The sequence below is a fragment of the Ylistrum balloti genome, unplaced genomic scaffold (genome assembly GCF_031769215.1).
Source record: "Ylistrum balloti isolate Yb309-2 unplaced genomic scaffold, AGI_CSIRO_Ybal_v1 Utg369840, whole genome shotgun sequence".
Lineage (NCBI taxonomy): Eukaryota > Metazoa > Mollusca > Bivalvia > Pectinida > Pectinidae > Ylistrum > Ylistrum balloti.
Window position 1 is genome coordinate 892557 of NW_026781998.1, and position 26368 is coordinate 918924.

Sequence of the window (26368 nt, forward strand, 5' to 3'; positions counted from 1 at the left end):
AATTAATTTAGGATTTCTTTTCTCACATGATTAATGTTGATTAGCCAATATTACAGAAATCAATCTTTTTCCATGTCAAACCTGAAGACATCTTGGCTCCATCCGTGCCATGTAATCTACAAGTGTGTGTTGTTATTTCACTATATAATGATGATGTCATAAAAAGCTACATAACATGGTTTGTATGAGAAGACAAATAGATGATTGACAACACAATTCATCCATCAGAAACATAAATATAACGATGACATCAATATATTTTCATTTATTTATTATTCTATGCCTTGCATAAAGAACTCATTACTGACATCTGCATCAATGTCTAAATCACTTGAAGCAAGAAAAGATGTAAAAATCTCAAGGTGTTGTTTGGAGCTCAGCAGTTATCCCCCTTTGTTTCATTGTGTACCTGATTCAGTAACATAACACTTGGTTTATCACTGAATGAATAAGGTGGTGTTACCCAAACAACTTAACACTTCATCAAATGCTTTCATTTCAACACTATGAAATAAACTAGGACTGATATGATAATGAAGGTAAAAAAAATTGGGGTACAATTTTTGGGAAACATGGTGATAAGAGTCCCTGTAATTGAAATTCTAATCGAACCACATCAGTGTAGATAAAATTAGTCCTGGGATCACTCCTGAGTTCCAGGTTTGTTCAAGGTGCCTAAGCATGATAATTAACAAAATAGATTTCTAGTCATATGCCCAGCAGTTTTAACTTAAAAATCAAATCAAGGAAACATTCCTTATAGAAAATTATTCAGCTCCTAAACATAAATAACTTAAGTACAATCTAATTTACACAGGAAATGATGTTTTCAAGCTTATTCTTCTACAAAAAATATTCTTTATTCAATATTGAAATTCTATTTCAATGAGATTTTAAATAATCTCGAAATAGAGAAAAGGTTCATAGTACACTTGAATCTTGAATTGATTATAATTTTCGATAATTGTCCATAAATTCTGAAAAGAAATGTCCTATTCTTTGTTAGAAGTAAGAAATATCAGAAGTACATTTGATAACAATACATATTCTTTCCAATTACAATAAAAATATTTTTTTGATGATATATTTTCCTCCTGACTGCTCTGAGACTCTAATGATTTCAAATTCAACACCTATTTTGCATAAAAATTCATGATATCAAATATGTATCATCTAAAAGGGGAGAAAGAGCCAACACTGGTCCAGTATATCGGTAGGTTCTTCTGCTGGTCTAGTTGCTGGAAAAATAAATACCTAAAGGTATGTAGGGAGCCACCCAACAGTTACAATTACAAGGACATCAGAAAAGAGTGTGCTCAACATAAACCAGCTTCACGAAATAAATAGGAATTAAACTTTCATTATTTGCCTACCTCTTACAGCTTGTCAGGGCAGAGTAACTAACATTTTTAGCCTCTAAAATACCCTAAAAGTAGTATCCTTTTCACGTTAACATTTATCATTATTCTAATAATAACAATAATTTATGTAACATTCTATACTATGCTGTACATTTTATAGATGTTAAGTTACCGCCCCTGTAACAATTTATGTCACGTGAAAAGGGTACCACATTTAGGGTACTTTAGGGGCTAAAAACAGGCGAAACCAGTAGGCAAATAATTAAAGTTAAATGCCTACTTATTTCGTGAAGTGGGTTAATGTTTGTTTTCTGATGTCCTTGTTATTGTAAATATCATTATACACACGTCTATGTAATTATGTATCAGTATATGAGCCTATAAATACCATTATTGTGGCTATTTACCAAACAATACCTTTTCTATCAGAATGATCAGGTTATGGGGATCAACTTACCACTCATAATTAAACTTTCTTTGATCCCGTATCCTACCCCTACTAATCAGATTGAAGGGGTGGGGGCATTTTTTTAGTCAATAATCAAGTATGGGCTTGTTAAAAAATTTCATATTATCAGACTTTTAAGAAGAATTTCTGGATAACAATGATGATTATCCAGTTAAAACATCAGATCTAAATCAAAATGACTGACGATAAAGAATATCAAGGTCATTAAGGTGTTAACAACTTTTAATCAGGTCGTTGAAACAGTCAACAGCTTACCTATGGAAATGAAAAATGGTTTATGTCCATATACACACAATCTATACAAACCTCAAACAACTATGGTATCTCCACAGTCACAACATGCTCAACTGTTATACAAAAGTATGAAAAACACTCCATTTCACATTAACAGGTAGGATCCTTTTAAACCACTAACGAAACACATTCTTTCATTTGTATCCTGCTAACATTTCCCATCTCAATCAAAATGAACATGGTAATGATTAATATATATGATGAAAATAATGAATCTGTCAAAATTCAAATCTTTCCACAACTGACTTAAGACCTCTTTTCAATGCCTCACAATACCACAGGTTATACAGAGTTATCTGCCCATGATTCCTCCTACCAACATACACCACAGTAAGTGTATTGTTCCATGAACCTGATGCAGGTTTCTATATGTAACTTACACTAACTGACTTCAAAAAATTAATCTGAAACTTTTACTGACTTAACATGTATATCTTCTAACAACTTACAAGTGATTCCTTCTCAAATTGATCCAAACATAGGGTTTCTATAAACACTTTTTTATATATTCATATTTGCTTTGGCTGTTTTAGAATTCCTAACATCCTTATCCATACTTTGGCCCCTTGTAGTATCAGGTATCACAGGGAAGCCATAGACAGACAAAATTGCTGTGTGCTGTACTGCTTTTCTTATTCTGTATGTAATGCTCATTGATAAATTTACATATTCATTACAAGTGTCTCTTGTCTATATCTAGTATATGATAATTTTAGTTAATATTTAAAAAATTGAAATATAAATTAATCAAGTTTGATATAAACAAATTTTCTGGAAGTACAAAACTAAGTAGGAAAACAGAGATGACTTACTTCAGTGGTAGTTATTTCAAAATTATTTACAGTTCAGAAAGTTTTGCTTTAGCAATGCTGCAGAGTGATAACATATTGAAAATTTCATCAAAGCATGGCTTTCCCTTATATCAAAAAAAATATATATATATATATATATATATGTATCAGTGTAACTCAGGCATACATATCTTTTAAAAGTAATTTATGTATATAACTATGTTAATGCTTCAGAGTATATAATGTTTTGTTCATATCATAAAACAAACTTCTTTATAATTTCTTTATGAAAGTACAAAAGTTGAGCAAGAATAGAGTATCTGTACTGCTGGTACTAAAACATGCCCAGACATTCCTGTATATAGACCTTAAACGGAGTAAACATGAACTTTGATTTAAAATACTGTTAAAATATAAACTTGACATGTGTGTTCAAATTATAAACCTGGTATAGCCTGCATCAACACAAATCTCATCTGATACCACTACCAACATGACGATTACACTTATATTGACAGGTTGGCAGGACTTGAATATTAATTAGTAAACAAATTTTCATAAATTGAACTCCATTGAAAAACAACATACTGTAAAATCCTTTTTCTTTTAGTTAAAAACGTATGTGTTTTTGACAGAAGTCCTAAAATGGACAAACATTTTTTTCCCCTATGATGTATAATCTATATCTATCTTGGTTTATTTTAGCAATTTTATTTCGTCCCCAAACAGAGTGAATAATAAAATCACTAAAAATAACAAACTTTACAGTAAACAGTGATGCATGACACAACTTTTCATTCCAAGTTATTTTGTGACTTTTTCCCTGGAACGTGTTCCTCTTGTGATGTATTTGTACCAACTAAACACAGAATAAAACTCTGAAGAAAAGTGCCATACCAAATATAGTACATCACATCAGAGAGGTTGCGTAGATCTCTGTTCTTGTGTCATTAAAATATTGTATTTTTTTGTGTTTGACTAACAAAAATGATAGGACCAGACCCCAGGATCATGAAATGATTATAAGTCTTGTTTTGACTTGACCAACCATGGATTATGTCATGAAAAGAGATCTCATGTAGTTGGTTTAAAATTGTTTCATGACCTCTGGGCTAGGTCTAATTGTAACTTTAAATAAAATTTGACTTGACAGCATCAGAGTATGACCAGAATCTATACATAATTATACTATATATAATTACACATTATAATTTGTTGTCAGTTCACGTTGTAACATAACTGGTACTCTACAAAATTGTTTGCATTCTTCCAATTTTTTCTTTTTCATACACATAAGTCACATCTGTATATAAGCCGCAGGTCCCATCCACAAGGGAAAAAGTTGTGGCTTATAATCCAGAAGACACAGTGCTATCACTAAATAAAAACCTGCTCATTTTCACGATTTTTACAGATGACAATATATATTACTAGCACCATCTATTCAAAGGAGAATAAATCTCATTGAAATAGGTTTGATATTGTTAAATGTAGTCACCCAATAAAGACCTGGTAGAGGCTAAATACCAAAAAATAAATCATGAAGGTAACCAATCGCTATCCTAAACTGTATTTATCCACTTATAGGCCCATGCCTGGTAATAAGCACATCCATATATATTGCTTATCAGAAGAATTACAAACAAACACTAGTCATCGTCCAGTTATCAACCCACCTTCTGACTTTGAGCCAGATGTTGGCCCCTCTAGGCTTTTATTTAGATAAATACAGTTAGCTTGGTCCAGTGATTGGCTGTATCCACCAACAGTTGGTAGAATTCTGTATCAATATGCATTATTGGTATACATATACGACCAAATATTTTAGGGACATTGAAACCAAATAACTAAAATTAGTGATGTTAACTTTGTCCATGTTATGGTGTTGGTATGCTTCGCTGTGGAGTGGTCTTGCTGAAACATTTAGCTAATACTAGTTGAACAGCATAGCAAGGAAGGAAGTTTACAATAGTATACACTGAAACACTACTCAGCTGGTCATGGGTCTACATGACGAAGACTTTTTCTGCCTCATCTATGTGGAATATTTCCCTGGTTCTAGGACACACCACTCTCCCATCATTTTGTGCAGCTTGCTCAGCTAAAGACTGTCAAATGAAAAACAAACTTTGAAGTACAATTCTTTATAGGTTCGTTGTATATTCAGATTTTCATGATAACTAGTTCCTGTCCCAGGAAAATAGAACTAACTTAAAGTAAACTTTTATTCTATTTTACTTTTATGTTCGTAATCAAAAAGGAATATTTCAATAATATAATAAGGTTGAAAGAAAATAATCTCTAAATAGACCTAACAATAGAAAACAGAACTGGCAAAAGTAATGAAATCTGAAAATAGGTTCTTTACTACATAGATAAGCAGTGTCTATGTAAGGAGTTGGTACTGTCTATGTAAGGAGTTATTACTGTCTATCTAAGGAGTTAGTACAGTCTATGTGGGGAGTTAGTACTGTCTATGTAAGGAGTTAGGTACTGTCTATGTAAGGAGTTAGTACTGTCTATGTGGGGAGGTAGTACTTTCTATGTAAGGCGTTAGTACTGTCTATGTGGGGAGTTAGTGCTGTCTATGTGGGAAGTTAGTACTGTCTATGTAAGGAGTTAGTACTGTCTATGTAAGGATTAGTACTGTCTATGTGGGGAGTTAGGTACTGTCTATGTAAGGAGTTAGTACTGTCTATGTGGGGAGTTAGTACTGTCTATGTGGGAAGTTAGTACTGTCTATGTAAGGAGTTAGTACTGTCTATGTAAGGATTAGTACTGTCTATGTGGGGAGTTAGTACTGTCTATGTAAGGAGTTAGTGCTGTCTATGTAAGGAGTTAGTGCTGTCTATGTGGGGAGTTAGTATTGTCTATGTGTGGAGTTAGTACTGTCTTTGTAAGGAGTTAGTACTGTCTATGTGGGGAGTTAGTACAGTCTATGTGGGGAGGTAGTACTGTCTATGTGGGGAGGTAGTACTGTCTATGTAAGGAGTTATTACTGTCTATCTAAGGAGTTAGTACTGTCTATGTGGGGAGTTAGTACTGTCTATGTAAGGAGTTAGTGCTGTCTATTTGGGGAGTTAGTACTGTCTATGTAAGGAGTTAGTGCTGTCTATGTAAGGAGTTAGTGCTGTCTATGTGGGGAGTTAGTACTGTCTATGTGGGGAGTTAGTACTGTCTAGGTAAGGAGTTAGTACTGTCTATGTGGGGAGTTAGTACTGTCTATGTAAGGAGTTAGTGCCGTCTATTAGGGGAGTTAGTACTGTCTATGTAAGGAGTTAGTGCTGTCTATGTAAGGAGTTAGTGCTGTCTATGTGGGGAGTTAATACTGTCTATGTAAGGAGTTAGTACTGTCTATGTAAGGAGTTAGTGCTGTCTATGTAGGGAGTTAGTACTGACTATGTGGGGAGGTAGTACTGTCTATGTGTGGAGTTAGTACTGTCTATGTAAGGAGTTAGTACTGTCTATATGGGGAGTTAGTACAGTCTATGTGAGGAGTTAGTACTGTCTATGTGGGGAGTTAGAGTTAGTACTGTCTATGTAAGAAGTTAGTGCTGTCTATGTGGGGAGTTAGTACTGTCTATGTACTGTCTATGTGGGGAGTTAGTACTGTCTATGTGGGGAGTTAGTACTGTCTATGTAAGGAGTTAGTACTGTCTATGTGGGGAGTTAGGTACTGTCTATGTAAAGAGTTAGTACTGTCTATGTAAGGAGTTAGTACTGTCTATGTAAGGAGTTAGTAGTGTCTATGTGGGGAGGTAGTACTGTCTATGTAAGGAGTTAGTGCTGTCTATGTAAGGAGTTAGTGCTGTCTATGTGGGGAGTTAGTGCTGTCTACGTGGGAAGTTAGTACTGTCTATGTAAGGAGTTAGTACTGTCTATGTGGGGAGTTAGGTACTGTCTATGTAAAGAGTTAGTACTGTCTATGTGGGGAGTTAGTACTGTCTATGTAAGGAGTTAGTACTGCCTATGTAAGGAGTTAGTACTGTCTATGTGGGGAGTTAGGTACTGTCTATGTGGGGAGGTAGTACTGTCTATGTAAGGAGTTAGTACTGTCTATGTAAGGAGTTAGTACTGTCTATGTAAGGAGTTAGTAGTGTCTATGTGGGGAGGTAGTACTGTCTATGTAAGGAGTTAGTGCTGTCTATGTAAGGAGTTAGTACTGCCTATGTAAGGAGTTAGTACTGTCTATGTAAGGAGTTAGTACTGCCTATGTAAGGAGTTAGTACTGTCTATGTGGGGAGTTAGGTACTGTCTATGTAAAGAGTTAGTAATGTCTATGTGGGGAGGTAGTACTGTCTATGTAAGGAGTTAGTACTGTCTATGTAAGGAGTTAGTACTGTCTATGTAAGGAGTTAGTAGTGTCTATGTGGGGAGGTAGTACTGTCTATGAAAAGTGTACCGTCTATCAAGTTAATTTGAGAAATTTGATATCTTTCTCCTTTGATGCTTGCGTTAACAATCAAGATCTTACCAAGCTAATTAGGCTCTGCCTTTGATTCTGACCCTTCAGATCCTTTGCAGATTGATACAACGATACAGAATGATAATAAAAAAGGTTTCCTGAACTTATGGTTTAGAAAATTTATTTTAACACTGTTGTGAATCTCCTGGGATAATGAACTGGTTAACACATAAGTTTTTAGGACAAAGAAAGGTTTTCCTTGATCTGGTCTAAACCAAATTTTAGAGAGCAAAAAAACCCTGGCTACTACCCTTCAATTCTATTCTTTAACCTATATTACTACAGATTTCAATAATAACAACAGCTTTTGTTAAAACAAATGAGAGTGTTATAAGCTTACATTGAAGCCATACACATGACCATTTGGGAGTGACATTGGAGGATTATGCTCATTCAGTGGCAGGCCTGTGATAGTACAGATCAGCTTCGAGTTAGCACAGTGAGCGTAGGGTAATGGTCGTGCAAGTTCATTAAGGTTCTTCACACACACAGGACAATCAGCATTCCTCCCTTCATGTTCGCCCTTGTAACAAAATCTGGAGCAGTTCAGAAAATCAACTCCATATTTTATGTAGTAAACAAATTTGTAAACATATGACAGATATTGTAATGTGATACATATTTAGCCAATAACACATTTTAAAGTTATTCAATGCATATCATTGTGTGATACTGTTGTTCTGAAATTTTGAATTCTATTTTGTTTCAATTCTGGTATTGAATCATTGAGTAAAGACTTAGTCTGACTTAGATATGATACCAATCTATAACCAATGAAGTAATAAACTAGCATTTTTTGATCAACTGAAAGAACTTGTTACCAGAAAAAATCTGTACTTTTCTCTGGACATTTCTCCTATAAAGAATGTTTTCCTGACATGAATCTTAACACAGGATGTTTTCCTGACTTGAATCTTAACACAACAACAATATCACTTATATATATATATAACTTTGAAGGATACGGTGTCTTAAGGGCAGATAACCCTGCCTGTAGACTAACAGCAAACACTGATGACTGGTTAAGCTGGTGAAGTTTAAAGTTCTCATAGCGGAATTGTTGGACCAAATCCTGCCATCGCTTGTCATCTAACAGATCCTGGAAACAACAACATGTTAGTTTATATAAACAATCACACCAGTGTTGCAAAATTGAAACAAATTTTATCAACATATACCGTATTTATTCCAATAAACGCCCTGGGGCGTGAAATTTTTCAGACAGGGGGCGATTAATAGAACACAAAATTTCATAATTTGTTGGTCGTGACATGCCATGGCTGCCACTTAAAAACATTGTTTAACAAACTAACGAATTACTCAGCAAAGAATGCATTTGAAAATTGCAGTAATTCCAACATCGTTGTAGCTTTAAACATTGTTGTCAATTGCATTCTGATAACCTGAATTCTTGTATGAAATGACACGATGTCAGCTTCAGTCAAAAACGTACAATGTTCATCATCGCTTGTAGGCCTAGTTTGCATAACAAAATAAAAAAACACAGCAGTATATAAGCCAGTCTGTTTCTTAATAAATCCCACATACCTGATAACAATGTCTGGGACAAAACGAAATTACGACACTGCTTTCAAGCTTAAAGTAATCGCCTTCGCAGAGGAGAAGGGTAAACATGCTGCCGCGAAAGTGTTTCGTGTTGACAGAAAACCAGTGCAGGACTGGTGTTAAAACAAAGAAAAATTAAAAAATCTTTCTAAAACATCTAAACGCTGTAAAGGAGGTGGGAGGCATGTCAGATATGAAGATATTGACAAAAATCTGATGAGATGGCTACAGGACAGACGGGAGGCCGGAATACGAGTGACTGGGAAAGCATTGCAGTTTGAGGCCCTGCGTATGCATAAGGCAAATGGTAGTCAATCGTTCAAAGCCTCATATGGATGGTTCTCTAAATTCAAAAAGAGACATAACATTTCGTTCAGGCGATCTACGCATGTGGCACAACATGAAGTTTCATTAATTGATGATTGTATTGACAGTTTTTTTAATTTTGTGTTAAGAATGCGTCAGCTACGAGAATACCCCGATAGCCATATCGCTAACATGGACGAAACCCCGGTGTGGTTTGACATGCCAGGAAAATCGACATTGGCAATAAAGGGGGAAAAGGAGGTCAGAGTTTACAGTACTGGCCACGAAAAACAAAAAATAACGGTGACACTGGCAGCATATGCCAATGGGACTAAAATCGCCCCCCTTGTGCACATGCCAGGCATTCGTCCCCTTCCGAAAGATGACATACCAAGTGGTATTGTGGTATACATGTGCGGGGCCGGACAAAAATCCTGGGCAAACGAGGAAAGTATAAAATTTTGGTTAAAAAAACTCTGGGGTGTGAATAATACAGCTAGGCGGTTATTAGTATGGGATGCTTTCCGTGGTCATCTTGCTGAAGATGTAAAAAAACTGGTTCGTCAAAAATATAATTCAGACATCTGTGTTATACCCGGAGGATGTACATGTAAGCTACAGCCAGCCGATGTGTCGTGGAATAAACCCTTCAAACAAAAACTTGGAGAGTTGTATGACGAATGGTGTTTTAGTGGCCCCATTGAGAAAACCAAAGCAGGGAATCGTAAAGCCCCATTTAAAACTGTAATGTTGTCTTGGGTCAAGACAGCATGGGATAGCATTAGCACGGACACAATCAGAAGATCGTTCAAAAAATGCGGTATCACAAATTCGCTGGACGGTAGCAAGGATCATATTTTCCAGCATGATTCTGACGATGAGGAATTCCAGGGGTTTAGTGAAAAGAATGTCCAAGCTGTGGATGACGTTTTGCAAAATTTAATGGGTGATGTGAACACGCCTTCTATTCCACAAATAGAACTGAGTGAAAGCGAGTCTGGCGAAAGTGAAAGTGAAGACCGTAGTTTGTACGGCAGTCCCGGCCGTTAGGCCTGCAGTATATTGAAATGAACCATGGATTAAATTGATATTACTTGTGTACATGTCATGACAGTGTAATTTTCTTGAGCCAAAATTCATTTGTTCATGTTCATGGATACCAGGAATTCAAAATTTATTAAAAGGTAAGCTTTGTAACCTGACTCATGAGTTGTTGAAATTTACTGAGAAAACAGGTGGGGGGGCGTTTATTAGAGACGGAGCGTTTATTGGAATAAATACGGTAGTTATCTTAACTACATTGTAATTGATATACCAATTTGAGAGGTAAATTGTAACACCTGTCTTATTTGTACCTACATGGTAAGTTATAACACCTGTCTGAGAGGTACCTACCAGGTAAGTTATAACACATGTCTGAGAGGTACCTACCAGGTAAGTCATAACACATGTCTGAGAGGTACCTACCTGGTAAGTTATAACATCTGTCTTTTAAGTACCTACTTGGTAAGTTATAACACCTGTCTGAGAGGTACCTAACTGGTAAGTTATAACATCTGTCTTTTAAGTACCTACTTGGTAAGTTATAAAACCTGTCTGAGAGGTACCTACCTGGTAAGTTATAACACCTGTCTGAGAGATACCTACCAGGTAAGTTATAACACCTGTCTGAGAGGTTATAGCACCTGTCTGAGATGTACCTACCTGGTAAGTTATAACACCTGTCTGAGAGGTACCTACCTGGTAAATTATAACACCTGTCTGAGATGTACCTACCTGGTAAGTTATAACACCTGTGTGAGAGGTACCTACCTGGTAAGTTACAACACCTGTCTGAGAGCTACCAACCTGGTAAGTTATAACACCTGTGTGAGAGGTACCTACCTGGTAAGTTATAACACCTGTCTGAGAGATACCTACCTGGTAAGATGTAATACTTGTATCACTAGGAAATGCCAGAAGTCCCATCACTCTTTGCACATCTGATAATTGGTCCTCTTCTAAGTTAACAAAATATTTTCTAGCATGTCTAAAAGTAAAACACAGTATGTATCAATAATTCATGTATTACATATCGTGTTATGTCTTCATTAATAAGAGTCAACATCTCAACATGTTACATGGATAAGACATTTCTATACTGTGCTGCTCTTACACTTGGCAGACAGTAAGTAAGCTTTTTATGTGTCTACTGGAAATTTGATCACTATCTGTCAAACTCACAGTTTATATATATTCATGTTTTTTGATGAGTGGTAAATATAACTGTAACCCAACACAGGTAAACACCTGACATCATGGAGAGGCTCTGCAGTCACAATTGATGAGAGAATCATGGAGGTTGGCAGTACAATTATTTCAAAGGGGAATTATTTATAATTCTTTAAAGAATTTTGCAGTAAAAGGTAAGACACAACTCCACATAACAGTTGACTTTATGTTATGACATTTTAATAACTGATTCTGATATAATCAACATATGTCAGCCTAGATGAAAGGGGAGACAAGTGAATTGGAAAATATCACCAAGATCATCATGATTGTTCTCTTTGCAGGTTAATTCCACGTCAGCTTATGTCAGGACTTTATTGTTAATTTATCCAATAACAGTCAGTTATATACCTAAACATGAAAGATAGCCCCCATCATAATGGCTAGTGTCAAAATGACTTCCATGACAATGTATTGGTGATTCATGAGTATATTAGTGGTTAGTTCATGAAAATCATCCAATGTAAAAATGCATTATATCACAATTATTTTAGAATGTATTTTTGATAATTCACCTTGAGGATGTTAACCTTGTAACACAATCAATTACAACACAGAAGGTAGAACATGTATATATGTTCCTCTGAACAATTATCATGCTACAAACCAACAAGATGTTGAATTTCTAACAAACAAATCAATATAGTTGTGCAACTAATTTTACAAAAACTAGAAGGTAAAATTTTTAATGTTTATTTGCTTAAGCAAAAAAAAAAAAAAAAAAAAAAAATCCCATACCTAAATCAAGTCCTTTAAAAAAAGCATAGTATTCAAATTTGAGAACACTTGATCCCCACTTCTTGAAAAGCATTAAGCTATGCAGTTTCACCCCAAATCTTATTTGCTACTTTCAGACCAAGACAATGAATTAGCATAAACAAGTAGTATTTCTCCAATTTCTAAAACATATGCTGTAATGTTACTAATATTACATAGTTCGAAAATCTTTCTAACCAATTTAAAATTTGAAAAAAAAGGAAAGGTATTTGACTATTTGGATAAAATAAAAATCTTAAATATTTAAAGCCATTGTCATATTTACATGTAATAAATAAAAATTCACTGTTACTTTAGAAAAACTGAAAAAATTCACTTCTGATCTGATGTGTATGTCATTAGTATGATTACCTTACGGCCTCCATCCTCTGATTACTTCGCACCAGTTCTATAAATTCTTGTTGACGAAGTTTGAATTCTAAAGTACTCTAAAACATAATTTGATTATATACATTATATAAATTCATTTACAGGCATAAATAATTTATTTCACAATCTAAACCACAGACTATAAAACATTTTAAGAGTCAGCAGATAGACAACTTTCAATATAAACACATAATGTCTATAAAGATCAAACCATGCATTTGGTATTTGAAAATGTAAACAGTTTTGTTGTAGTTATCTACATCCTGAGAGCCTGCATCACCTGGATATTTCAACAATCATTCCAATATATTCCCATATTCATATGTTGTTAAAGCGAATAATGATTATCTATTCATATTAAATTGTCTGGAAAGAAATCAGTCAATATAATGTGTCTTAAACTGATTGACTTAGAAAAGATGAATACTACATTTGCTGACAGGAGTATCCAAATTACTTTCCACCCACATATCATAGTGTCACTGAATACTGAATTACAACCAGGAAGTGTCTTAGAGTACCCTAAAACCTTTCTAGTTGTCACAACATAATCAGTCTATACACACTCATATCTGCCACAGCATGTTCTTTCACATGGTTTTCAGCTGCATCATGAAAATATGTCAATTAAGTTTACTTTCTTGGCAATTAAAATATCTCAGTGACTAAAATTAGTGATGTATAAAATTACAATCCAACTGCAAAAAAATCTGTTTTTTTTTTTATATGTTTTTAAGGATGTTATTTTTTTAAACTTCTTTTTTTCTTAACTCCATATTTTTCAAGAGAGTGTATTGCATTTTTTAACTTCTTTTTTTTTCGAAACTCCATATTTTTTAAGAGAGGGTATTCCTGAAGAACAATTTCTCAAACTGACATTGCTTAGCAAACTTTGGTAGAAAAATCAGCATCTTATAGCCCCTTATCAAACTCTGTCCTTCTCTCTCCAAAACTGAAACTGCTCCACAAAAGGATGCTCCAGATGGTTAAAATAGTTATGTCTGTACAGAATTTGAAGATGCAGTGACCTTGAAAAGTGTTGCTGTTGGATATAACAAGGAACTTAGGTATGGAACTCCAGATACACAACAGCTAAAACCTATGCTGCTTTGTCAGCCTCAGTAACACTTAAGACGGTAATTTCTAAATTTCAAAATGTTCAAATTGTTTATACTACATTAAGTCACCAATTCATGGACAGACTACAGATACTGCACTATACATAAGATCAATGTTGTTCAATACCAGGTGAGCAAAAAATTGTTTATCAAACAACAATTTTTTATCAAATATTGTTGCTTGTGTTATGAAGTTGCATAAAAAATCTATATGAATTCATATTTGATTTCCTAACCAATCCCCAAACATGAGGAAGTTCAGCAAATACAATATCACCCAAACTAACCTTATAAAGACAATAATGTAAAACTATATACATCTTTATGTGCATTTCTTTTTTCAAGTTCTCCGAACTGATTACAGTCTGACCTAGTTTAAGTAGTCTAACCCAGTTTTGTCAGACACACTTACCAATTCACATTTACTGATATCACTCATAGGTTTATAATCTGTGATAATGCATTAATATCCTGATGTTTGATGTAAAAATAAATGCCTTCATTGCGCATGTTTTATCCTTTTATCAAATATATATAAATCTTCTTGTACCAACCTTCATTTTCCTCAACTTTGATTTATTATCATAGCACCAATTAAGACATGGAGTTGTTTCCCTTCGCAAAAGTGATTCCTCAACTTGTTTTGATGTGAGAAATAAATCAATATTTGTCAGATCCTACAAAAGAACAAAGAAATTAGTGTTAACCAATATTTTCGACAACAACACATATCTTAACAAATTAATTAACACATAGAAAATCGAGCATCAACATCTGGATTTCATGGTTCTATTATTGGTTAAATGTTTCGGCTAGGTTCTGATGACAGTAGCCACTCTGTTTGGAACTTTTGATTGAGTAAAGCAAAGTTGTTTGGTGGCAAGAAGTTCTGTCACTTTATGACAAAACTTAATAAGCTTTGGATGCTCTATATCATGGAGGCAATTCACCGATGATTAATTTTACAGAGTGTAATTTATTATCGGTATATTGATTCCATTCCTCCTGCCACTGAGCTATTACAAATTGTTTGATAAATAGTTTAAAATCAGTAAAATGAAGTATCTCTATACGAAAATTTTTTTTTGTGTTACTATTATTTTCTAAAAGTCAGCTGCAATGACCTTATAATCATGTCCACAATAAACTCAGCCATTTAATAAAGAATTTCAAATAAGAGAGACAATTTCTGACATAATTTCCTATTGGGTTGTGCCCTCGTGGTCAAACAGAGGTCAGATCCACCATTCATGTAAACTGCTTCAGACCAACCTTGGACAATATCCATGTGTGAAAGAAAAGCTTTTGAGAGCTGTCATTTCCCCAATTGGCCCCACTCCCGCCCTAAGGGACTGAGATGCACTGTTTATACAGAATATAGTCAACTTCACCTAAGAATACTTTCGACCAAATTTGTGCTATATTCATTTATTCTTATGGGAAGAGTTAGATTTTAAGGAATTTCTAAAATTTCCCTCTATGAGCACTGTCCCTCAGGCCCCTGGGAATGGAGAACCACATCTTACACAAACTTTGTTCTCCTTAACCCAAGAACACTTCCGACCTAATTTGGGCAATATCTAATCATTCCTAATACTGAAGTTGTATTTTAAGGAATTGCGCCCCTCCTAAGGGGCTGGAATCCATTGTTTATACACAACTGACTCTACTTCATCCAAGAATTCTTCACGCTAAATTTGGGAAATATCCATACATTCCTACAAGGAGTAGGATTTTAAATAATGAACTCTATTTCCTATACTGCATGCTGCCACTTCTGCCCTGGGCGGCCAAGACCCACCATTCATACAAATTGATTCCTCTTCATCCAACAATGCTTCAGACCAAATTCGGGCAAAATCCAATCATTCCTACAGGAGGAGTAGAATACCAAAAAAATTGCTGCATTTCCCCTATTAGGCCCCTCCCCTCTTGCCCCAGGAGGCAAAGACACACTTCTTAGACAAATTGATTCTCCTTCATCCAACAATGCTTCAGATTTTAAAATTTCTCCTTTTGGGTCCAGCTTTTTAGGGGACTGAGATGTATTTTTTTCTTTCTTACAAAAATTCTCGCCTTTCCCTAAGGATGCTTCTGACCCAACTTGGTCAAACTCCTGTAAGTCATTTATGACTAGTAGCAACTTGAAAAAGTTAACAGATGGATGGACGACAGAAGTTGTAGCATGCCAAACTAAGAAGCTAAACCAAGAATTATAGAGGGTTCACTTTTTCTAACAATTGCATTTATAATATTGTAAATCCATTTATGTTCAATTCCCCATATAAGCAATTACTCCTGCCACAATGCATCAATATCAGCACAACAGTTTAACAATGAATTACTATCACAAAATCTTCAAGGCATAGGTGTACTTTCAATAACATACACTTTTATTGAGCCTAGTGGCATATTTTAAGTGACCATTGAATAGATCAATTATGAGGATTTGTAAGGTTCTGGACAAAAGCAGAATCACAAAATTACAAACGTTCAAAGTTCCGGTTTTTGATGGCATATCAACATATACCCCTTTATATCTGAATAAAGAGACAAATTTCCTTGAACGTGTCTAGTGAAGTACATATATTTAAATTTTATGCTGAAAAGTTCACCACATTAAAATCAATACCTTGAAGTATAGGGAAGCTGGGTTTGAGTTGGAACCTAAATCTGCTAATGGGAAATCTCAGCTTTTTGGCCTCAGCTTGAGGTTTTGAGCCAAGTTTGTTTTTTTCATTTGTGATATCCATTTATTGATACTGAGCTTGAGTTTTGAACATGTTAGCCTACATTTCTAAGAGACATTACAAAACACTTATTTATTTCTTTAGTGATACTGTTTCTTGAAAATGCATCAGTAACACATTTTACTTGAAAATACATGCATTGACTAATAGTTATAATTGATATCAAAAATCAACTACCGGTAAGCTTTCTTGAACACTCTTTTAAAAGAATGTTGTAATTCTTATCTAATTGTAACCTGATATTTTGATAATTAACTTGTTTCATTACCTGTAACAGTCAAGTCCTGACAACAAATGTAGAATAAATACAGAGGAATTAAACTTATAAGTACAAATTATCAAAATAACTAAGAATGATCAGCTACTTTTACCTCAATATCAGAATGCTGTGCTAATTTTATAGCTGTGTTGTAGTAGCCAGACCTCAAAAAATATTCCACCAGCATTCGATCAAGTCTCTTCTTGTGCCATAGGGGCTTTGCATGTGGTTCTAATGATTCTGCTTCTTTTAAATGTTCCACACGACGTTTGATCATACGCGCAGCTTCCAATTCCTCATTGATGCTCTCATCAGCCTGCATGTCAATTACAGCATTAACATAAAGTACAGTGAAGCAATAACTTTGTGATACAATCAAAATAACAATTTATATACTGACACAGGCTGAAGATTGGTAAGGTCAAGGTAACAGTTTGCACAGTATAAATAACATAAACATAGGAATTACAGTGAGTTGACTGTGGACATTTATTGATTTTCAAAGGCCAAATCAAATTCTTTCATACATTTCAGTGAAAGGTAGTTCAAAACTCTTTACAAAGCAGTCAAAAAGTGAAAACCAAATTTTGAGATTAAATAACATACTCTTAGCCTCAAAAACTAAGGCTTACATTGAAAACAGAAATGTTAATGTAATGCAGTTTCCACAACTCATTTGAAATTTGGGTATCTGTAAAACTGTTAACCAATCAAAACATGGCAGCAGTATTGTAGTTAATTATTGTTTGATGAACTCAACGTAGTGATATGTTTATATATGTCCAAATTTGGCAGGAAAGGTTTCTGTCATAAGGATTTAAGCTGATGGCCAATCAACTACTTAAGTATAAAGCAAAACAACAAAGTGACAAATATTTGATAAAGCATTACTTTTACCTTAGTTTGAAATCTGTTCTTTCATCATTATCATCTTACTGAACTTAATTTTCTCGTTCATTACGAAAATTTTTGTAGAAATTTTCAACACATCCTTCCATTGCTACATTTCATTATTTTCAAAATTTCAAGAAGGGAAATAACTCATACACAATTGCCATAACTCCTATTGATCATGATATGAATAGGAAATTAATGATTAAATACTTTTCGTTTCAGAAGACACAGCTTTTCTACCATGCTATCTATGGCCCAGGTAACATCTCCAATTGTGGGACTTTTCTGTTGAAGACAGGCCTCCAAGTCATTTCCAGCTGAATGAATGTGAGCGACTTCACGGTCAATACACTTTTGGGCGGATCGGAACTTCTTATTCAGTAGCTCATAAGGGACCTGAAAATTAAATTAGGTGTCAAAAGATATAATATATATACTCATTGACATTGATTAATAATAATAATTGAATAAATTTGATTCATCTTATAACATTTATGAAAATGTTACACATCCTTGATGGTGTGCAGGGAAGTCACCCATCCATGTTTACCTACATGATAGTGTGTGTGGAAGTTACCCATCCATGTTTACCTACCTGATGGTGTGTGTAGGGAAGTTACCCATCCGTGTTTACCTACATGATGGTGTGTGTAGGGAAGTTACCCATCCTTCTTTACCTACATGATGGTGTGTGGGGAAGTTACCCATCCTTGTTTACCTACATGATGGTGTGTGGGGAAGTTACCCATCCTTGTTTACCTACATGATGGTGTGTGGGGAAATTACCCATCCTTGTTTACCTACATGATGGTATGTGGGGAAGTTACCCATCCTTGTATATCTACATGATGGTGTGTGGGGAAGTTACCCATACTTACCCATACTTATTTATTTGCTGGCAATTTATTACTGCTTGTATTTGTTAATGGTGTGCTTTTATCAAAGATTGAATCCATGCATGGCCCCCATATTCTCTGTCCACTGATGTATAAATCAAGCTAGAACAATTTCTTAAGGACAAAGTTGAAGCAACACGATAATCATTAAGTACTATTGAAACTTTCCATATTACCGAGACCTACTTTTCTTTTAAAAAAAAACCTTCCTTGACTCCTAACTCTGATTGTGTAACTTTCTATCACCATAACACTGGTCACTGATCTCAAAGTTAACAAGATGGTATGATGTGTTTACACCTGGGAGTGAACCTGTGAAACTCCAGCTGTCATCTGCCTTACAAATACTGCTAATAGGAAATTACCACACACACAAAGACAGAATTCCATTTCAATATTCTGTTCCTATGAAACCTCATGAAATGGAATATCACACAAAGCCAGAATTCCATTAGAATATTCTGTTCCTTTGAGATCTCATGAAATGAAATATCACACAAAGCCAGAATTCCATTAGAATATTCTGTTCCGGTGAAATCTTATGAAATGAAATATCACACAAAGCCAGAATTCCATAAGAATATTCTGTTCCTGTGAGATCTAATGAAATGGAATATCACACAACGACAGAATTCCATTAAAATATTCTGTTCCTGTGAAATCTCATGGGATGGGATATCAATATCTCGAAGTTGGGGACAATCATTCAGTTTCAGTCGAGGGTGAATACTTTATGAGTAGTACACATGTCACCTTTAATGTGTACCCTGAATGTTTTGATATATTTAGTTATAAATTACTTCACATTATGCAATAACAAGAGGTTCATGGGCCTTAAGGATCATCTTCTACAAAGACTTGTATATATGAAAGAGGCAAAATTGGCCTAAAATAAACTGCTCAACTACTCTACAGCTTACATAGAAGACATTGTTGGTTCATCAAAACATTTTCTGCAAACATCATATACATGCACTACACAATTGCCATTACTGCGGATATATAGCTTGTCGAAAAAGCAAGCTACAAGCCCAATATCAAGACCTGTGGCCTTTCATTTATTGAGAAGAAGTTGCTGAAGCATTTGAACATATTTGTGTGATCTAGAAAGTTAATCCAATAGTACCTATGACCTATAAAGTCAAGTAAGTGCAAATGTTATGGTACATTCAGTTTCCCAGATATTGTCATATATCTGACTCAGTGGTTCAACGCTCTCAAAACTGAGAAAATATAGTAGGAAGATTCCATCATGGTATAACTATGCAAACTTTTTAGCTATTTATGCGACATATTCTGTTGACACTTACTAGTGAATGTTATACTTAAAAGTGCTTAGTATACATACATATAAAAATTAATTTTTATAATGTTGATATTGAAATGAGCTCCTCTTGAGTAGACAAACAATATACTGAATACTGGTGTCCAAAAACAAGTGCAGACGCTGTCTAAATTAATCAGCGTTTTTTTTAAATTTGTCACCGTAAATCAGTGACTGTGAATATTATTCTTTATATAATCAAATTGGTCTCTAGAAATTATGATGAACCCTTAATCCATACAACACAAACCAACCGATTAAAAATTCAGTCAAGTTAATGGAAGCATGCCCACCCTTTACAAATGAAGATAAAGATTGGAATAAACAAGAAATAAATCAGTACAAAAATCTATACCTAATACTCAAAATGAGCAGTATGTGTATTTTAATCTACATTTATAAAAGTCAGAAACAATGTCAATAAGTATGTAGTATATGTGACATTAGTTGTCTTGAATAGTTGTATTAATTAGATGTATGTGGAGGAATTTTTTATTGTTATGATCTGAGTGCAATCCAGAGAGGGTGGTCAGGTGGCGCAGTGGTAATGCACTGGCCTTTCACCTCGCTGATTGGGGTTCGATTCCCGGAACAGATGTGAAAAGGTAAGGGACCACCTGTCCGACCATGTGGGATTTCCTCAGGTGCTCCGGTTTCCTCCCACAAAAAGACCCCTCACACGCTTACATCCGGGCCAACAAGAGTGATTAGTATAAGTTGACATAACTTGTTTCGCAACTGTTGTAAAATAAATAAAGCTTACAAAAGTTTCTATTTTAATCCAGAGATTTTGGGAAATTAACACATGTTAATAGTACAAGCCAATTTTAAGAATGTTGCGTTATCTCTCAAAGCAATGTATCAATGAATCATCTCATCAGGCTTATATATTTTATTCATTGATATTTTTTCTTCAAATTTGTTTTTACCTTTCATGCCTCAGAACATTGTTGTAAAAGGAAACCCTGAAATTCCATAATCTACACCAATCCTCAAAATAACACTTCAGGTTATACCCCTGGTCCACCTGATTACATCACTTTGATGCCATACCTTGACACAAGCATACATTTAAAGGTGTATATTGGACTTCTTGCTGTGGTAACACCTTTAGTAGGTGTGTTTAGTGTTTATTCCTTCTACACAAATTTCACCCCTAAGTAGACTGGGAGTGGTTCAAGAAGATTTCATTAATGAACCAAGATGCTGAATCAAAACTAGTGTGTATTACATATATAGAGAGAAAAAATGGAATCTCATGATTCAATTACAGTTTCAAGAATGCTATAATTATGGAAATATTTTATCCAAGTGAATAATATAATTTAGCTCATATGTGTAACTGGCGGCATTTTGCTGTTTATTATATGAATTGCTGACCTAATATAAGGAATGGTCAGTTTTGTCATTTGTCATATTGATATGTATAAAATATGTCATACATCTTATCATTAATCCACAACAGAGGACATCATTGTTAAAGCTATTTTGTAAATACTGTTGGGCTGTAATGGAACTATGACAGCATGTAACTTTGAAAAATCACTGTTTAACTAAATGATATGGAATAAGAGATCTCACTTTAATTCTCACAGAATTTTCATATGAGATAAAGGAAAATCACCATTGATCAACAGCATTGACAGTGATTGTGTTTAATTTCCCTCAATCCCTGATTATTTGGTAAATTTTTCATCAGTGCCCAGAAACTGTATTCAGTGCTACCAGTTTTTGTTACCCTTTAGTTGTCTGTTTGGTTTCTGTCAAACTGACTAGTAATTTTGACTAATGTTTTGTATCCTTGTGGTAATCCTTGTGAAAACTTCTTTCGCTATTTTTCTAGAAAGACATCTTTATACCAAGGCATGAAATAGTTTTATATAAAATTTCATGACTTTAAATTTTGCATTCAATTAAAACAATTTTCTTCCAAAATTCATACCTTATCATAGACCTTAATTCACATATCTTAAGGCATGTGCAGTCATTAAAACCACAATATATGCAACTTTCACCAAAAAAATGAAGATAAAAATTATCTATTTATACTGATATAGTAAAAATTAACTTCTATGAGAAATAGTCAAGATGATAAGCTGCATTCATATTAAAATAACAGTTGTTGAAATTCACTTTTTGTAAGTATGCCCCCTTTCTTGCTGAACCAAAATCAGAAAATCCTTTAGACATTTCCATGAGAGGTTGGTATTTACTTTAAACAAGTATACATCCTATTGAGACTATACATCATGCCCTTGACTGATTATGCATTCTACCTGTGATGTCAAGAAGAGCATGCTGCACATTCGGCATCACACTTAACCTGTAAAGACACTTACTACACCTGTACATTTGAGTATACAGACTAGTCATGTATTATTTTTGTGATGGCCTTCTAATTTTCATATAACATCAGTTTGCATTTTAAGTGGGACACACGGTTAATCCTTTATTGTGATTTCGTGTTTCTTAACAAATTCCACTCAGCTTAAGTATGTTTTAATCTTATTGTTGCATAATTACAGAGTGCAAGTTTTTTCAGAAATTTTCTTAATCACATACATTTGACAAAAAATAGTCTAATTACATATTGAGATTTTCAAAGTTATGACAGTAATTGTTTTCCATATGTAACTATATAACAGGGGTAGAAGTAAATAAGTTGTAATCAAACTTGTAACTCAACCCTTGTTTTAAGATTGACAATAGATATGTACCAATCTGAATCAATGTCTAAAACTTCTGGCAAACTTCATCTTGCTGGATATCCTTAACATTATCTAATTCTTCAAAACTAAAAGATATTCATTTGCAATTTATACTGTTCTCAATCTTGCCTATTCCTTCCGTGGTGGCTGCTACAGTTGTTTAATTTGTGACATCACAGCTGATAGGGTCCCAATTTGGCATTCAGCACAAATTACACTTATGCTAATTAGAAGTAGGACAGGTGAAAATCACACACAATCTTTTGGTTTTGGGCTAGCCGATTTTGATGTAGTTTTCAATCTTTTTTTATTTTGGATCATATAGAATAATAATACTGGTATATCTATTTCTTCAGGGTACACTTTAAGTCACAACAAGATGGAATCTCTCCGTACCCATGTAGTAGAGAGTTCACCTAAAAAGTGATCAGAGGTTGCTACATATGATCTCATGTCTTGTGAACAAGAGAAACTTTATCTATTGATTATATTCAAACATAATCAGTGATAAATCTATGTTGGAGTCCTACATCATGTACTCATAAAATTTTGATGGGACTCAAAGCATTTCTGAAAATACTGGAATTTTACGATGTGTGGCCTGTTGTTTATAAATATAAACTTCATTTATTTTACAACAATTGCGAAAGAAGTTATGTCAACTTATACTAATCACTCTTGTTGGCCCGGATGTAAGCGCATGAGGGGTCTTATTGTGGGAGGAAACCGGAGTACCCAGGGAAAACCCACGTGGTCGGGCAGTTGACCCCTTACCTTTTCATGTCCGTTCCGGGAATCAAACCCCTGTCGGCTAGGTGAAAGGTGAGTGCATTACCTCTGTTTTACAATGAAGATAAATTGTAGATTGATCACTGTGTAACATAATAAAGAACATCCTCTAAATGCAAATAAATAATTTTATACCGATAAGAATTGTAAAAAACATTACTTTTCCCTTTATGAATCTTGATTGTGAAGCATTATGACCAAATCAATGACTTGAGGTTGGCGACACTGCCTCTGGGATCTCATTTTAATCCATTTTAACAATGTCTATTAAATTATGTTGGGTTATTCATTTGAAAAATGAGATATTCATGAAGTCTAAACTGAAAGACACAAATTTCTTCTGTGGGGTGGCCTGCTGTGTACGTGTAGTCGTGTACAGAACATTATTAGGGAACTGGATTGGTGTAGGCGGCCAAATGATCAAAGAAGCCGGTCAAATTGGCCGGCGAACGGCTCTTATGGAAAACCCTGAATTTTATAGAATTACTTTCTGAATTTATGTAAACAATAACTTTAAAATAGAATTAACCATCTAGATAATCATTTATATACGTTAAAGTAAAGATTTTATTTTTGAACATTCTGATATTTGCTATTATCCATTGAAGGTTGGAATTATATCTCCATGCAAAAGTATTATTTTAGTGAACAACTACCAAAAGCCTGTGTAATGTTAACATCATGTAAACAAAGATTGAACAACAAACTGTTATCTTTGGATAGTCTGAATTTTCAATCATTGTTGTCTTTTTTAACCCCTACCAAAATACAACTTATATTTTTCTAAAAACACTGACCAAATATTCCCTATACCTCATACATAACAATGATTGGCGTACATAAAAATGTACAAAATGTGACTGGTTACAGCCAAAAGAAACAATGTTTATATAAGTAAATATATGGTATGATACATTTTCTGATAATTTACGTGTATTCTGATAGATTTGTGACGATTTCAGTGGCCATTCGTCAATAGTCCAGACGCTGACAGTCCATGATACTTGATTTTGTAAAACATAAAGGGATCTGCCGAATGGCTACCTCACTATTTGTTGATTTTCGTGTGCGGTAATCAAAGGCTTTATATATTGACGATATCTTACGACAATATTATGATATAGAAAATACGTAAAAGACCATCTGATCAACGGTTACCTTCAGAGTTGGGTGTTCGAGTGCCTTCACGTCAGCCATTCTGAAGCAGAAAACGTCTGCTGTTCCGGCCGAGTGTGCGCACTAAAAAATCTGCCCCTATTAGTTGGTCCGGGTCTAGCTCAATAATATCATTATTGGGTCTCGGTGCAATACAAAAATGTCTTTGTCATACCAACGACGTGTATCACGCAAGTTATTTAGTTTTCTGGCTTTATTAAGCTATTCTTTTGAAAATATGAGCCCACGTGTCACCTAAAGGGTGATACTTGGTACTTATCATAAAAAATAGGGATTTCGAAAAGTTAGTAGCCATACTGTGAGTTGCCAGTTTCATTTGTTTATTGCTATTGACTTATCTCGAATTGTTGTTCAGTAAATTTACTAAGTATCAAAAGTATCAAGCATATTGATGCAGTGGTGAATTATATCGGTATAGCACAGACTCCAGTAGATAAAGATCTGTCTGTGATCATTAAAGTATTACGAGTTTCTTTGCTTTTTAGCATTAGCTATTCTCACCATTTGCTTGCATTTTAGCATTAGTTCTTCTCTCCGCTTGTTTGCTCCTCTTTGCTTTGTTATCGTATGTCACTTTACTACTTTCCACTGAACATGTATTATGCTTCCTCACAACCTCACCTCCCCCTCCAACCCCCACCCCTCCCCCAAAAAATAAAATTATAAAAAAGCAAAAAACAGCACAAAACCCATTTTCCGTTGAAGAATTTTTATTTATATGGTTTGGAATGCCTGGACCGACATGCCGCTAATTGGTGATTTGTCATTTGCGCTTTCAGTATTATAATTTCTTTCTATAAACCGCTGATTATTTTCATGTTATGAGAAGAAGCTTTTTCTCCTCCTATATGACGTCACCATGTTTCATAATCAGCATCTTTCCACTGGAACTGACAGGCAATATAAAATGATAATAGATACCCCATGATGCTCTAGATCACGGACGTATAATACAAAAGGATAAGAAACTAGGCCCAGTGGCGACTTCTCTGGTGTAAGCTTTTGTGTTTGTTCAATGAGCCGTGAATCTATGAAGCTCCCTCTTCTTTTGCTGTTATCTAAGTTTACCTATCTGTGCCTCTATGGTGCAGTTAGTGGGGGCTAAACACTGACCGGTCTGACAAGAGCCATTTTATCTGCCAGTGAAAAGTGAGGTTAATTTTCGTAACCAAAGTAATACTTAAAAAAGTAAGATATCATAAAAGTTAAATGGGACAATCGCAAAATTTCTGCCATTGCAGTTACAACTGCATTTTCTCCATCTTAAATATGTTTCGGACAGAAAATGGTATGCAATATCGGATGGTATACAATATGGTATGCAATAGAGGATGGTATTTGACTTGTAAGTACCGTAAACTTGCATTTTATTTTACAACTATCAAAAGTTAAGAGAAATCGATTATTAAACGTTCTGACACTGTTCACTTTGATTGGTTGTGTACTTTTGGAGCCAAATGGTTTATAAAAACAACGAGGCTTATTTTAACTTGATTCTATAGACAGTTACTTATCCTGCTGTCTAGATATACATGTAATATTAGTATTTTTAGCGATCGCGCTATACAGTTATTAAAATGTAATCAGCTCGATTCTGAACAGTGACATAGACGAGTGTAAAAAAACACAGTGTCACGCTTGATCATATCCTGGTGTGCAGTTTGCGCTTAGACCACATTTTGGAACATTGTTATAAGCTTCTGTTGGTGTATTGTGGTATATCTTTTATAGATAATACTGATAAATTATATATGTGTTAGACATTCAGTTGTCTAATGTTTCTCT

General features: G+C 34.5%; 1 protein-coding gene across 1 annotated transcript; it reads right to left on the minus strand.

The window, feature by feature from the left end:
- Positions 1-924: 924 nt before the first annotated feature.
- On the minus strand, positions 925-24612 carry LOC132545288 (E3 ubiquitin-protein transferase MAEA-like). The gene is made up of 9 exons (XM_060208960.1): positions 24566-24612; positions 17901-18086; positions 16909-17112; positions 14342-14464; positions 12652-12728; positions 11173-11281; positions 8346-8479; positions 7721-7916; positions 925-5023 (listed from the first exon to the last, which is right to left on the minus strand). Exons 1-9 carry the CDS (start codon positions 24602-24604, stop codon positions 4922-4924), a joined length of 1170 nt encoding a protein of 389 aa, XP_060064943.1. The 5' UTR covers positions 24605-24612; the 3' UTR covers positions 925-4921.
- Between the last annotated feature and the right edge of the window lie 1756 nt (positions 24613-26368).

Bases quoted from the DNA above. Each gene is read 5' to 3' on its own strand.
- LOC132545288 (XM_060208960.1), bottom strand. From the start codon at position 24,604: ATGGCTGACGTGAAGGCACTCGAACACCCAACTCTGAAG. The intron at 18,087-24,565 runs GTAACCGTTGAT...TTTAATTTTCAG, and splicing joins TCGAACACCCAACTCTGAAG to GTCCCTTATGAGCTACTGAA. The intron at 14,465-16,908 runs GTAAAAGTAGCT...GTTCTTTTGTAG, and splicing joins CACAGCATTCTGATATTGAG to GATCTGACAAATATTGATTT.